The sequence below is a fragment of the Labrus bergylta genome, chromosome 10 (assembly GCF_963930695.1).
Source record: "Labrus bergylta chromosome 10, fLabBer1.1, whole genome shotgun sequence".
Taxonomy (NCBI): domain Eukaryota; kingdom Metazoa; phylum Chordata; class Actinopteri; order Labriformes; family Labridae; genus Labrus; species Labrus bergylta.
The window spans coordinates 10,089,118-10,103,421 of NC_089204.1; the positions used below are offsets into that span (position 1 = coordinate 10,089,118).

The 14,304-nt window shown below is 39.9% G+C and overlaps 1 protein-coding gene across 2 annotated transcripts in view; it reads right to left on the reverse strand.

Moving 5' to 3' along the window:
* LOC109976060 (cullin-9) overlaps positions 1-13,435 on the reverse strand; it is a 41,454-nt gene extending 28,019 nt beyond the window's left edge. Inside the window, exons 1-3 of one of the 2 annotated variants that reach the window (XM_020626277.3) lie at positions 13,294-13,435; positions 10,822-11,520; positions 1,634-1,788 (exon numbers count right to left, since the gene is read on the reverse strand). In XM_020626277.3, the coding sequence (XP_020481933.1) occupies positions 1,634-1,788; positions 10,822-11,520; positions 13,294-13,435 (996 nt within the window). The remainder of the gene's footprint in view (positions 1-1,633; positions 1,789-10,821; positions 11,521-13,293) is intronic. The other variant, XM_065959837.1, reaches the window with a different exon arrangement.
* Between the last annotated feature and the right edge of the window lie 869 nt (positions 13,436-14,304).

Here is a 14,304-nt window from a genome sequence, read left to right on the forward strand (position 1 = left end):
AATTTAAATCTCTTAAGTGGCTTATTTTGGTTAATACTGACAGAAGAATGAGACCAACACTAAAGTAGTAAAGATATTAAGTTGTTTTGCCAAGGAATCCCCAAATAAATCCATGCAAACATACAACCATTATCAGCTTTCTCCATAGAGCCTGTTTGCATAGCTTCCAAGCAATATGGCGGACGTTAAGTTCCGATTCTGGGAGTGAATTCCGACCCACTGATCTGTGATTGGTCTGTAGCTTCAGTGGTCAAAAATATGAGGAACTAGCGTTGTAGTTTCACCCCGCTAACCGAAACATCTTCCAATGACGCAAAATTACGATTTTTGCGTCACTGGAAGCTCCTTTTCAGACTTAAAAATACTAATATACTGCAATACTAAAAAGATTTTCCATCTCAGGGGATAATGAGAGTGGGATGCACGACCATTCAAAAATACTAGCAGTTTTCTAATGATACAACGCTTTAAGAGCACATATTATGCCCTTTTTGGGGTTCATATATTTAATCTATGTACCTACTAAAGTATGTTCACAATAACTAAAGTTTGAAAAAAGTGTCTGTTTTCATGTACTGCCGCTCCATGCACCGGCTCGCTTCTGACTCTCTCTCTAAGGCTCTGAAGTGCCCACGTTCAGAGTCCCCACGTGTGCCAAGTCTGATCTGATTGGTCGGTCTGTCGGCTCTGCCCTAATTGGTCAGTCGCTCAGCACGGTTCTCGGAAATGTCCCGCCCCTTTTACCATATTGGGAATGCAGCCACTTTGGCTCCGTCCGAGGGTAACATAAACATTAGCACCTTAGCACTACTGTGCTACCGCAGGCTACGGCATATCGTGGGCGTGCCACAGAAGTTAACGGACCTGCAACATGAGCTGCTGGGCTTGCCACAACGAGCCAATAGACTTAGATCAGTGATATCACACTGACAAGACGTCACACTGGCAAATTTTAATGCAAATGGGTGAAGTATCCCTTTAAAAGTTGTTACAGAAAGTGTTATTAAAGGAAAGTGTCTTTATTTATTTTTCAAACATTGTTAACATCAAATTCATCATTTTCCAAAAAAAATGATGTTGAAATTTTTCAGTTTTCAACATTTGACATGTAGTCTTTGTGCTATTTTCAATCAAATATTGAGTTTCAATATTTTGCAAATCATCATATTTTTTTTTTATTTACATTTCACACGTCTCAGCTTTTTAGGGATTGGGGTTTAATTAAATTAGCATTGATAAAAAGTTTTAAAATAACAGCTCAATGATTTTATAAACTACTTTTTCGTCAATAACATTTCTGCACTCTTTTAAAGCACTTTGAACTGCAATTTAATTTGTTTGAAAGGTGGTATGTAAATAAGGTTTGATTGATTGATTGATAAAGTTCTTGTGCGTCAAGAACACTGACTAGAGAGGAAAAAATGTGACCCTGAGCGCCTGCACTTTCTCTATGTAGCTCTGGTTGTGTCAAATCGATCATCTGGGGTTTGTGTTCGGCTTGGTTTAAAAAAAAAAAAAAAAGATTTTGATGAACAGCAAACTGCTTCAGCTAGTTGAGATTAGGGGTGAAATAACCCTTTAAGACGAGGTTTCAGTTCAGAATGAGGTCATAAAGACAGTGCCATGTGTTCACCTGAGGCAGGTGAATCCCTTCGAAGGAGATACCGTGTTCCTCTGACGACGTGGTTTCAGCAAACAGCTCCAGCAGAGTGTAGCGGTTATCAAAGTCCATGTGCTGCTCGATGCCATCCTGTTGACTGAGCGACAGCAATACGTAGGCTCGACTTCCTGCAGACAAACACATCACAGACAGACAGGAGGACACAATGTCAGCATCAACACTCCACAGATATTCAATCTGTAATTAGGACTGCGCGATTAATCGCAATTCCATTGTTATCTCAGTACGAGCATTCACAATGAATACATGGTGAAGGTCTGAATTTATCGCTATAAATATGTATAATTGTTTTATTTAAACAATTTTTCTTTATCAATCAGCATGCGTACATTTGACCTGTTGTATTGAGGCCTGGGTATAATGGCCATGCTCAAGCTAGCTCTTAGCTACACTCAGATTACATGGTGCCAATACTGATGAAAAACAAACTCCTTTTGCATTTCTTTTGGATTCAGGAGGGACAATGTTTCAAATGAAGGTATAGAGTAAAACTTTTAGAACAGCAAAAACACCGGGAGCTATAGCAAACATAGTCTTCAAATGATGTTATTTTATCAGAAGTTATCGTAATATTGAACAATGTTATTGCACATAATAAAGCAACAATTTTTCTGTGTGTGTATCCTGTGCTGATCAAACAGGTATAGAATTGATTGTTGTGAACAATTACATTTATTCATATACAAGCTGCAGCCCTGAATGACTTCAACACTGGTTTATAGTTATGTGTCATGCTCAAAAGATGCGGCTCGGAGAGCCGATGCTTTGTAGTGAATCAGAAGAGCCAACTCTCATCGAGTGAGAGCCGGCTCCCAGTTTTTCCTTTCACTGCTTAGCTCACACAGTGGGTTAGCCCCAGCTCTGCTCATGGCAGAACTTTGTTTTGATTGGCCAGCATGGCCAGTAACCGTGCAGAAAGTAAAGGAAATGGTTGTAGCTCTTTGTTCAGCCATAGACCAAAAATGTCTAAACCTCGATGAAAGAGCTACAGGAGATGCTGCTAGGAGAAATCCTACAGCTGATGCTGTAATGGAGGTAAGATCCTATCTTGAGGATGGTGGCAGGCCAAGGCCTCAGTCTTCCCACGCCTGGTGAAGGAGGGGAGACTGTGTATTGTGGCAACATCTGTTCCTGCCGAGAGAATCTTCTCAAACACTGGGCAGATACTTACAGAAAGAAGGAATCGCATCAGCCCATCCAAGCTGAGGCATCTAATTTTTCGCAAGGCCAACATGCACTGAGGACATTCATAATGTTTGATTAAAGAATTCTGGTTCTGTGCTGTGGATTTGTTAGCAGTTTTTTGTATTTATTTTGTATTTACATTTTTGTATTTGTGCAATTAAAAAGTTTGATAAAAGAGTTTGCTTTTTTAACAGAATAAATGCATGCAAAAAGGGTTTTCAACACACAAACCGTTAATTTTTGCAAAGTTAAACTAAAATATGAGGCTACAAAAGATCCTAAATTAAGAGCCGTTTGGGAGTCGAAAGACCCAAACTTCCCATCACTACTGGTTTATTAATCAAGCTTTGAGCATATGTTTAAGGTAAGATATCTTTATTGATGATATCAATAAAGATATCAAAATGTGCAACTGGTCCAGAATGAAGCTGCATGGGTAGCTCTCGTGTGGATTGAGATCACATGTCAGGATTTGTCTCTTGGTTTGAAGTTAAAAAATGATTATTCTTTTTATGAATGGTTGTCTTACAGAAAGTCACAACAACTAAAACTACTTCAGCAAAGACCCTAGAGGTGGGCAAAAAAATCGAGTTATGTAAAAATCGAGATTCTTTTTCTCTGAGATTTTAAATAGATATCAGCCATTCCCTGCCAAGTGCTAAGGCTAGCTCTTTAACTCAGTAGCATGCCAAATGGAGCAGCAAGAAATTCAGCCAGTCTCACAGATGACTGGAGTAGATCCTGAAGTATGTACTAATTAAAAAATAGACTTTGAATCCATGGATCAATGAATCAAAAATATATTCTCAGTAGAATCGTGACCCCAAGAATGGAAATCGAATCGAATCGTGAGACACCCAAAGATTCCCAGCTCTAAAAGACACTCACCATTATCCAACAGACGCATGCTTGTGGAGGTTGTTTAACTCTTCATTAATCAAAAACCTCCCCTTCACAACATTCAGAAACATACAGAGAGATACTGGAAAGGAATTCACTCACAAATACACTCTTTATGACTTAGTTTCAGAGAAATCAGTACTCATGTATTCTGCAATCTGAGATCTTGTTAACCCTGCTGAAGTTAGGCGCCCCCTGTGGGCCTGGAGATGTGATAACAAACTGTTGAGTCATGGTGGTTGTTCTCAGCGTGGGAAGCATTTGAACGACAATGAAGCAGCACTGTGAACTTCCTTCATGTGACAGCTGACTCTAGTCAAATAACTGAGCACAACCAAACAGCCTCTGAGTCTAATTAAGACTGGCAGCACAAATCTGGACTGTATCCAGACTGTTTGTAAAAACTCTGTGCACTAACAAACATCAGAAAACAGATCCAAGCCGCATTAGAAGGTGGTCATTCTAATGAGATTTCTTCAAACGGGTCTCAGTAGGGATGCTCTGGACACTGAACTCAGATTTCAAAGTGTCTTTTGAATCATCTGCCCTCCATTGGGAAATATCAGTGTGAGTTTTTAAGGGGCAAGAAGCTGGATCTGTTCTTATGCTGCCACAAGGGAACTTCAGATACATTACAAGTAACCATGAACACACTCAATGGCACCTTCATTGCTAGTTCCAGCATAAGCATGGGCTTTTCTTACTGCTACTACTACAACCGGCAAAAAGGTTGGTGATATCTCTACATCTTAGAGATCTGTTTTAAAAGCAAATCTAGACAGTCTGGAGTCCGAACAAAGCCTCAGTAAAGCAGGTTTTGGCTGCTTTTACAATAAATTCTCCGTCCACTGTGGGATTGTGTTAAATCTGTTACATGCAACTCAGGACGAGTCCACAGAAGAGTGTTGGGGAGAATAACGCGGCAATGTTGTCATAGCTGAATATCAAGAATACCTTTCTATGCCATTCTTTTCTTTTATACACACATGCTTAGAAACTTCGGTGTAAACAGAGATAATGGCCTCCAGAAGAAGTTCAGAGTCTTATTCGGGAGGACACATTTTACATCGTCATTCAGCCATATTTAATCCAGAGAGTGTGTATTGCCAAAATACTGCAGCAGCACTAAGCAGAGGCTGCAGCTCTACTTGTTGCTGTGCATTCTCAAATCAGACGCGGATCATCTCTTATCTGTACTTTGGATAGCACGCACTGAGGAACGTAATGTCTAAATGTCTCTGAGATCTGTGACAAATGTGAGTTCTGGTAAGAAACCTAAACTTTTGTTTATAAGAAAACTCAAGTTCTAAACAAGTTCAATGTTTTAGTGTTGACTGTTGTAGAAAACAGTCTCTGGAGTGTCTGTCCAGTTCTGCCTCATGGTTTCAGGTGTCCCTCTGTGAGACTGCTGGGCTTTGCACCTACAGAGTCAAAGCTTCTGAAAGCTGAATGAATGAAACACACTCTGAAGGATTAACAGTTCAGTCTGATGGAAACTCTTTAGCCTGATGAACAAACCTGTTTATTGCCTCTTTGTTTCTAGGAAACCAAGTAAACAAAGCCTCCTCCGCTCTGGATAATGATGTCGTTTCCTAGTATAAAAAAGAAAAAAGAGACCGTCCTTGCCTCTGTCAGAATCTGACAGACTTTCTGTTGGTCCAGTTTTGCCTCAGCGCTGATGGAGCTCATGGGCCTGGTTATGGCTGTCGCAGTGAAGGAATTCCCACCGCGGTGATCCAGGGTGGCTCAATAGCGCAGTATGCGGTATTATCGCCCCATCTCTTTTTTTAGTAAATTGTTTTGTGAATCAGCAGCAATAATATCTGGCCTTCAAGATTATTTTCTATTCTTTATTTTATTATTTTCTTAAAGGCTTTATATGTGATTTTTCACACTTAAATGTAGCAGAAATCAAGTATATCCTCTGAAAATAACTCTGTGAGTCATGACTGTCTACAATGTGTGTAACACCCGAGTCCCGCTGTCTGTGATGTTTTCAGAGTACTATCTTCAGTTTGTTTACATTGCCAGGACGGCCAGTCGGCTGGCTAGAGAAAAGAAGAATAACATACTGTACTCACTGCTTAACTGTGTTTCTAGATCGCGCTCATTTCGGGTAAATTTATATGCAGTGTGAAGATACGAGCATAATAAAGATCGCTAGCATTAGCATGCTAACACAACAATGCGAGTTGTTCTGGTGCTCAAGGGCGACATCTGCTGGATCAAAAAAAAAAAAATTGCTTATAAAGTCTTTAAGAACAACGCCAGGATAATCAGTGACAGACACAAACATTGACGCTTTTGAACAGTGTGCATGCGTACAGCGCTGCAGACAGTCGACAGCTTCTGGTGCTGGAGCAAAGCACCGTCACAGCAGCAACAGTTATCACCAGAATCACCTCTTCTTAAGCCTTTTGCCAACAAAAAAAAGGCAAGACAGTTTTTAGTTTTTTTTAAACCTGTACAGAATACATAACATAACGAGAGACAGAGAGAGGATACAATGCAGGGACATCAATAAAATCCAGAACTTAATGAGTTGTGGGCCAGTATTCATCAAGTAAGTACTAAGCCTGTTGTTATGTTTTTTGTAGCTAAATGGTGCTTTACAGGTTGTTTTTTTTAAACCCACTGTCAGGGTGCTAACTGTTGCCGCCGTGACGGTTCTGCTGCACTGCTCCGCTCGCATGCTAACTGTTCTGAGGTGAGAATGTTGGTCTCTGTCACTGATTTCCCGGTGTTGTTAAAGAAAATAATGAGATGGGGCGCTGGTGGCGCAGTGGTTAGTGGTCGTTTCCCGCACGTCATTCCCCACTCTCTGTCTCCCTGATTTCCGACTCTATCCACTGTCCTATCTCTCAAATAAAGGCACAAAAGTAAATATTTTTTAAATAATAATAATAATAATAATGAGATAAATCACAATCAAAATAATCTGGGGGCTAGATACCATTCGCGAGGTGAAACCTGAAATTGGATGTTTCCTCGTTTCACAGGGATCTTTACGGTGCAGATTTTCTAAAGATGTTGTATAAATGTGAAATGTAATGTCCCAAACTATTCAGAACTCCCCATGAACAAATACTAGTACAAATTAGCTTTATGCAGTCTAAACAGGTTGCAGTCAATCATGCTGCCTTTATCTGCCTCTGCAGATTTTGCCCAAGTTTAAAATGGTTTAAACTATCTTGTTCTGAATTCGGGGTTTCCTGACCTGACAACCTAATTCAGCAAAAAAAAAAACACAAACTCTAATGCCTTCATGACCTCTAGAAAAATGAATTAGAGTGAGTGTTCTTCTCCAATTTGTGGTTATCAGGCTTTATAGGGTGTGTTTGAATACGTATCATGATGAAGTTTGAGCGTTTGTTCTCTCACCCAGCCCAGATGACTCATGAGTAAAACTCTCAGCTACTCGCTCAGGATTTCTCCACATGTGACAAAGTAAAAAAAAAGAAAAGAAAAGGAAACTTTGTTTAATCCACAGCTGGTTGAGAGGAGTGAAACTCATGAAGGAAGAACATAAGTCGGGTTGAAAGAATCAGTCTACATTATAAGGCAACATGATGGACCATTCTCTAACTCAAAGTCTGAACTTTTAGAATAGAACAATAGAATGTTTATTGTGATATTACAGGTGTAAACAACCAAATTCTGTTGCACAGCCTGAGTGGAGCTCAAATTAGAGGACTCAATTTGTAAAACTTGTACATATACACTACCAGAGAAAAGTCTGGACAGACAACAGTAACAGTTTTATCAATAATACAGTATATTATACTGTATTACTATAATATAGCTACTATGAGCTTTATTTAGGGCATGCCTACTAATAGAAGGATTTTTCTTTTCTTGTTTTATTACTTTGTACATTTTAGAATAATATTAGACATTGAAACAATAAAAACAATTTCAATTTGTTTTGGAAAGAAATGCATACATACATCAACTTCACTATTTCTATAAGAAACACATCTTCAACATTTAAGCATAAGCCTTAAGATCAAAATGTATATGAGAAAATCAGGTGTGTCCAAACATTTGACTAGTACTGTACATTTACACACATTAAAGTTGTGTAAATGTATTAGTTCATTGATGGACTTCACTTTACAGAGTAGCTTCTGCATTAGTGTCAGAACGGGTGTTAAGGGGTAGGTGTGAACTGCGGTGTAAAAAGTGCTTTGAGTAGTCAAAGACTAGAAAAGCGCCAGACAAGCTTAAGTCCATTTACCATGTAGAAACAAGTTACAGTCTTCCACCTGACTAGGCTGAATTATGTTTTATGGAAAACATCAATGGTTTAGTACTCTATTATTAACGTATTAACGTGTATAAACAGTACAAACATGAAGCGAAATACAGTAAAGTTTCATTTTAAATCTGTGTTTTCTCAATAAAAACTTCAACGTTTAAGACTAAAATATAATTTAAAACATTTTCAATAGACAAATGTGATTAAATCTATTATTGTAATCAACTTATGCCAAATAAACGAACACATAAAATATAGATACCTCCTCCATCATAATCCTACAATGCAGCTCCTGATTGGTTAAACCGCTTTCTCATCTAGCAAATTACATCTGAGTCAGCAGCTCAACCTGTTGCCCTAGTTAGCAGCATCTTAAATATTCATTCATGCGTTCTGTCTCTGTCAGTGAGGTCAACTAACACAGACACTTATGGACTGTGGAAGCAACACTAGAGAAGTAAAGAGCAAGTTCATTTTGCCCAAAATCTGGATCCAGGTTTGTAACTAGTCGTCGTGGGAAACGTCTTTCTAGTTGAACAAGTTAAACAACTTGACAATACTTAATTATATGCATCCAACTATTTTTATTATTAAACATGAAGATGGTGTAATTCCTTCTGTTGCTGCATCAAAGATTTGCAAAAATAAAATCTATTAATAAACTATAAAAAGATTTGATCGGCCCTGATCCCGACCTTTAAGGTTGGATCAGGACATCCCTTGTTGATTCATCTACACTGCATGTAAAGTGGCTGGACTTGAACAAAACCCAACATCTTGTGTAGAGGTTGTAATGCATTAAGTGTACTTTAGAACACTATTAATACTTCAAACTTCCTCTCCACTGCAGGTATAAACATTTCACTTTGACTGCACAAAAGTTATCGGATACATTTACTTAAGAGGATCAGGGTGTCACATTACTGGACGCTATGAGATGAAATCCATCCCTTCATTGTTGACTATGGGGAAGACACAATATGAGGGTTTTACTACATTGTGGAGTCATTTGAGCTCAAACCTCTGTGCAGATGTTATGCATTGTTGAGATGCTGAGGGGGATCAAAAGACCCCTCCCTCTGACACACACACACATAGCCTGTCCAGGTTCAGTTGTATTCCAAACACAGATTTACTGCACTGAGGTCTGAAGACAACTTTTGCTGCATCACAGGAGTGAAGTGAATCCAGCTGCAGACATACAGCAAGATGCTGCAGAGAGAATGTTGCTATGGACACTTTCAATCAGAACGGATTTGAGAGGTGAGGCTTCAAGATCAGACACAACTGAAGCCACAAAAGACACACAAAGGTCAAGCGGTGAGGATGGGAGTGTTGCTTTTTCTTGCTGTGTTGTCCTTACTTTCTCTCCATTCAGGAAGGAAGCTTTGTTTTGATGGATGGAAAAAAGGTATCTGTCATGAGTGGTTCTTAATTTAAGTGAACACATGGATATTATCATTCCTTTGATTGAACAAAGTGTTTGTTATTCTTAACGTTTAAGCGTGAATGGTCAGAATTTGTGCAGGTGTTGGTGGGATTGGACACACACGTTGAAGGTGCGGGTGGGAGTGGGTGACACACTCTTGTTGAGCGGGTGGTAATGGTCAGAAGTCCAGCGGGAGAGCGGGAATAAGAGCATATTCCCGCGCAGTGTTATAGTGAATACTGAAGATTACATTAACAGATGAGTCTTGCTGATGTTTCTAAACCCGACATGTTTTCACAGCAAGCAGGAGGAATGCTTGCAACAGTTTAGGGTTGGATGTCCATAGTTTGTACAGGCTGATCAGCTGAATTTCCTTCCCCCTGAAGCTAGCACACAGTCACAAAAAAAAATTGGAGACCTTCTCTTTTCACTTGTTGTGTGTATATTTGCAGCTTGTTTCAACACTTTGGACTTAATCTCATATCACTTGGTAGTAATCAATGTTATTCATTCGGTTGTTTGTTTGTGTTTGAGGATAATCAAAGATCATCTGTGAGGTAGTGAAGCTCTACTCTCTAACACCACTGACAGGACTGAATGACCAATGTTTCTGTAGATCAACAACTTCAACAGAGTGACACCTCTTCTCTTTACCAAGGCTGCACAATAAAAACCAGATGTCATCTCCATTTCAATATGAACATCTTCAACAAATGCCATTCAGACTACGCCAAAGCTAGTCACCAGCTAACCTCAGGTACTGTGTAATTAATGTGGATCAGCAGAAAGATTTAGGAAATGGTGAAGCTACATGCGAATGTCAACAAGACAATATTGCAAAAATGTGATCAAATTTTGCATTTTGACTTTATTTCATGCTCTGGATGACCTTACTTCAGTTTCAGGGTCCTGTTCTCAAACATTCGTTCATTTTTAGATAAATCTTTTTTCGCTGACAAATATTATAGTTTTGCCGTACATCAAGGAAAATCTAATTTTTATTCCATTAAGGTAAATATTAGCGCTACCTCTAGTGGAGAAATCGAGAAGGTGAGAACAAAATCCACCAACCAGAATCTCTAGAGCTCACGAATCAACATACATAAAATTGTACGTAAGTTTTTAATGGGGGACTGTTCCTTGTGAGAACAAGACACTTTGTGGGATGCCACTTTAAACATTAAGCCAGCACTCAATTTTCTCTTCTAACTAATTTTTTCCAAAATGTTGAAAAATTAAATCAACTGCTAACAGTAAAGAAATTAAACTGTGAAACAGCGTTGTGTTTAAGTGATGATTTAAACAGACTGTCAGCTTATCAGTGAGCAGAATCACCTGGTGGTGTTGTAATTGAAAGTTTGTGGTTACCTGCATCATGAGAGGCAAGCGCTCGCAACATCTTCCCAGCGCTGCGTCGAGTCTGTGTCTCCTTGTTGCACAGCAGCTCCATCAGCAGGTTGAGGGCACCTGTCTCCTTAAAAACACCAACCAGCGAGCCGATGCTGGCGTAGGCGCTTAGCACATGAATGGTGTGCGTGATGCTGATGGAGAAGTCACTCTTTTTGGCCATCTGTTTCCTGGCTCGACACACCAGGTTCTTCACATCTTCCTTCATGTCTGACAGCTCCACCTCATCAAAGGTGACGTCCGAAGGAAACTCGCTGCCACTCCTCTGACCTCCACCTGATGACTCGCCATCCAGCTGCTTCTCCTGCTGCTGCAGGGGACGTTGTGTGTCTGTTTTTCTCTTCCCCAGCAGCGTGGGGCAGTTTGCATATACATCCTCAGTTGACATCCACATTAGGATGTTCTCCGGTTTGCTCTCTCCAGATGTGGAGCCACTGGACCCGCCTACCCCAGAGCTGCCACCACCTGTCCCTCCTGCCTCACTGGCTCCGCCCCCTGAGCTGGAGCCATCATCAATGGTGACAAGGCACCAGCGGATCAAGTACTCTGTCTGGCCATCATGGTTGCGGCGCTGGCGGATCAGTTCCTCTGGATAAGCCTGCAGCTTTGGGCCGAGCTGGACCAGCAGGTTCCCATTGCGGCGCTCCCCCACCATGGTTACTGATGAGACAACAGGGGAGAAACACAAGATTGTATGTTCAGTAGGGTTAACATTAAAGTTTACATTTAATAATGTCCGTACAGAACAGTTTAACTTACAGCAGGAAAATCCTGTTATATTATATTGTCTTCTTAATTTCGATTCAGGGTCTGGAACAGCCAATAATCAGTGTGTACAATATTTTAAACTCTTGGCACAAATTTCAGTTCCTAAATTTGACATAAAACTACATTTCCTGTCTCTGCATTTGTCTCAACAAAATACATTTCCTAAGCTACAAAAAGTAGTTTGAGGTACTGTCACTCTATTTCTTTCCACAATATTCTCACATTTCCTTTAATTCGTTTTCTAAAACTCCCTCGCTTTCATCACTGCTCATACACTTAGAAAACTCAACCACGGCTCCATTTGAGACTGTGATTTCAGAACTTCAATTTGGAAATTTGAAGATTTGAAAGGAGAAAAATAAAAGCTTGTGGAGAAACTTGCAGCATGTTACAAATTGCTCTTATTAAGCTGCATACAGACACCATCATTTAACCTGCAGTCATAATGTCTCACGGTCTAAAATTAGCTTTTCGTTTTCGTTTTCCAGAAACAGTTCCGCTTTCTGGACTTGCCACCGCATCTGTTTTATGTGAAAGCTGAACATCACACGTGTTGCTGGGCGTTTATGTGACGATAGTTAGCTTCACCAGGGGTCAGTCTAATATCTGATGAAACTGTGACTGACCACTGAGTCCTGCCTCATAACAAGTGTGCACAAAAATGAAAAAAAAAAACAACGTATTGTTGGAAATGTCAGCCTGTATTAAAAAATATGTTTTACTTTAACGCCTCAATAATAAATGTTATCTTGTTGAAAAATGAACTCGGAATAGTGTAAAATATCAGTAAATAGTCCGGCCCTTGATGTTAACGTGATGCTACCTGAACGCAACACACCAGGAAAGCTAAATGCAGCTGCTAACGTTAGCAGTCATTACTGTTCTCTCCGTTTCAAGATAACACACAACTTACTTACGTCTGTAGTGTTACACCTGTGTCTGTCTCCCGATAACCAGCGACTTAACTAGCTCAGAGAGGACTTGTCATCTGGTTAACTCGTTATTAATAGCTAGCTAGCAACATGCACGCCTCGGTGGCGCCGTAGAGAGAACGACACACCAAATTCAACTTTATAATCTTCAGATTTAAGGTAATGTTGTTTACGTGAACCATCAAGGACCTTTACGCGACTCCGCAGTCTACTGTCAAATTTAACACGCACACGCTTAAACTTTATTTTTCTAGATAAGCATTCAACTTGTACAGATGAGATTAAAGTTTACTTTCACCTTCTTGCGTGCTGAACACAATACTGTCAGATCGGGTAATATTGTCGTGCACAACCGCTTCAAAAGTGGATTTTCTGTTCGATAAGGTGCTGTGTGATTGGTCATTTGCATGCCGAATTTAAGAGTGTATTCATCTTACACTGAAAACATCAGGTTTACAACGTCACAGGTCAAATTGTGTCTTTTATGTGTTGCATTGCTCTTAATTAGTAGGTTTTGAAATGGAGTTCAGTGCTCCGTGTTGAAGCGACAGCATACGGCACCTCTCGGGGTTAATACTGTGTACAGTAACTAAGGATGACAGCACTGAGGAGTCGTGGTGGGCCTGCCAACACATCCGCTGTGGTGAGGCAGGAAGGTGGCTCTGCTGACACACACACACACACACACACACTCCCTTTATAAACAACACGGCGTCAGGAGAGTCCGGCTTACCTGCTGTGTCACACACTTTAACCCTCGCTTCTGTCGTCTCCTTTGCGCGCTGTTTCCTTTTCCTTCCCGACGTGTCGTTTCCGAGCCTCGTAACGTTTGTTTTATCGTTTTCCACCGGAGGTCTGTACTGTTGGATGCGCATTTGCGCACTGTAACAGGGGCAGCATCGGAGGGTTTCTTCTTCTTCTTCTACGTCTACTTCATTTTCTTCTTCTTCTTCTTTCTTCTTTACTGTTTATTGGAGGATCTCAAACTGTCGCAAAGTGAGCACACAGAGCCACCTGCTGTGTTGGAGGTAACATTCAGGATGGGCTGGAGGTCCTGGAATAAAATGATCTGAAAATAATGACATAAAACGAGCACCATTATTCTGTTTTTAAACTCAACTCTGACATCTACAATGTAGGCTGAGTGGAGTTAATATGAGATGAACCAGAAACACCAACCAGCGACTGAATAAATGGTTTATTTGAATGCAAACTGGATGCTGAGACTAATCTTTTTTTTTTTGCCCTTGATTATTATTGTTCTTCACACAAATTCAATTCTTGCATCGTTTTTGTTGTGTGCATTGGTTTAGTTCAAGTTGTTGTATTGTTTTCTACTGTTCACCCTAAGGAATCATCTTGCTCATGAACATAAGGATGTAGTTCACACAATTTATTGTTTTATTCATTTAAAAAAAAAAAACAGTTGTTGTGCTATTGTGAAGACAAGTGACTATTTTGTCCTCTAAAAATTCAAGTCTCAAATCTACAAAAAGTCGACAGTCACTTTACTGAAGATGTGCTGCTACCTGCACACCTGCATTTAATTCATCAACTGAACTGAACAATGTTCACATTTATATCTGCTGGTGTTTCAGGTGTTCTAACCATATATCACAGAACATGTGCGTGTTGTGAAAAAAATGAAATATCTGAAAGGAGCAAATATTAAATGTCTTCAAACATTTTTTTAGAAAAATAGTTGCAAAGCATTTTCAGAGACTTCTTCATTAAGTGTCTTAAT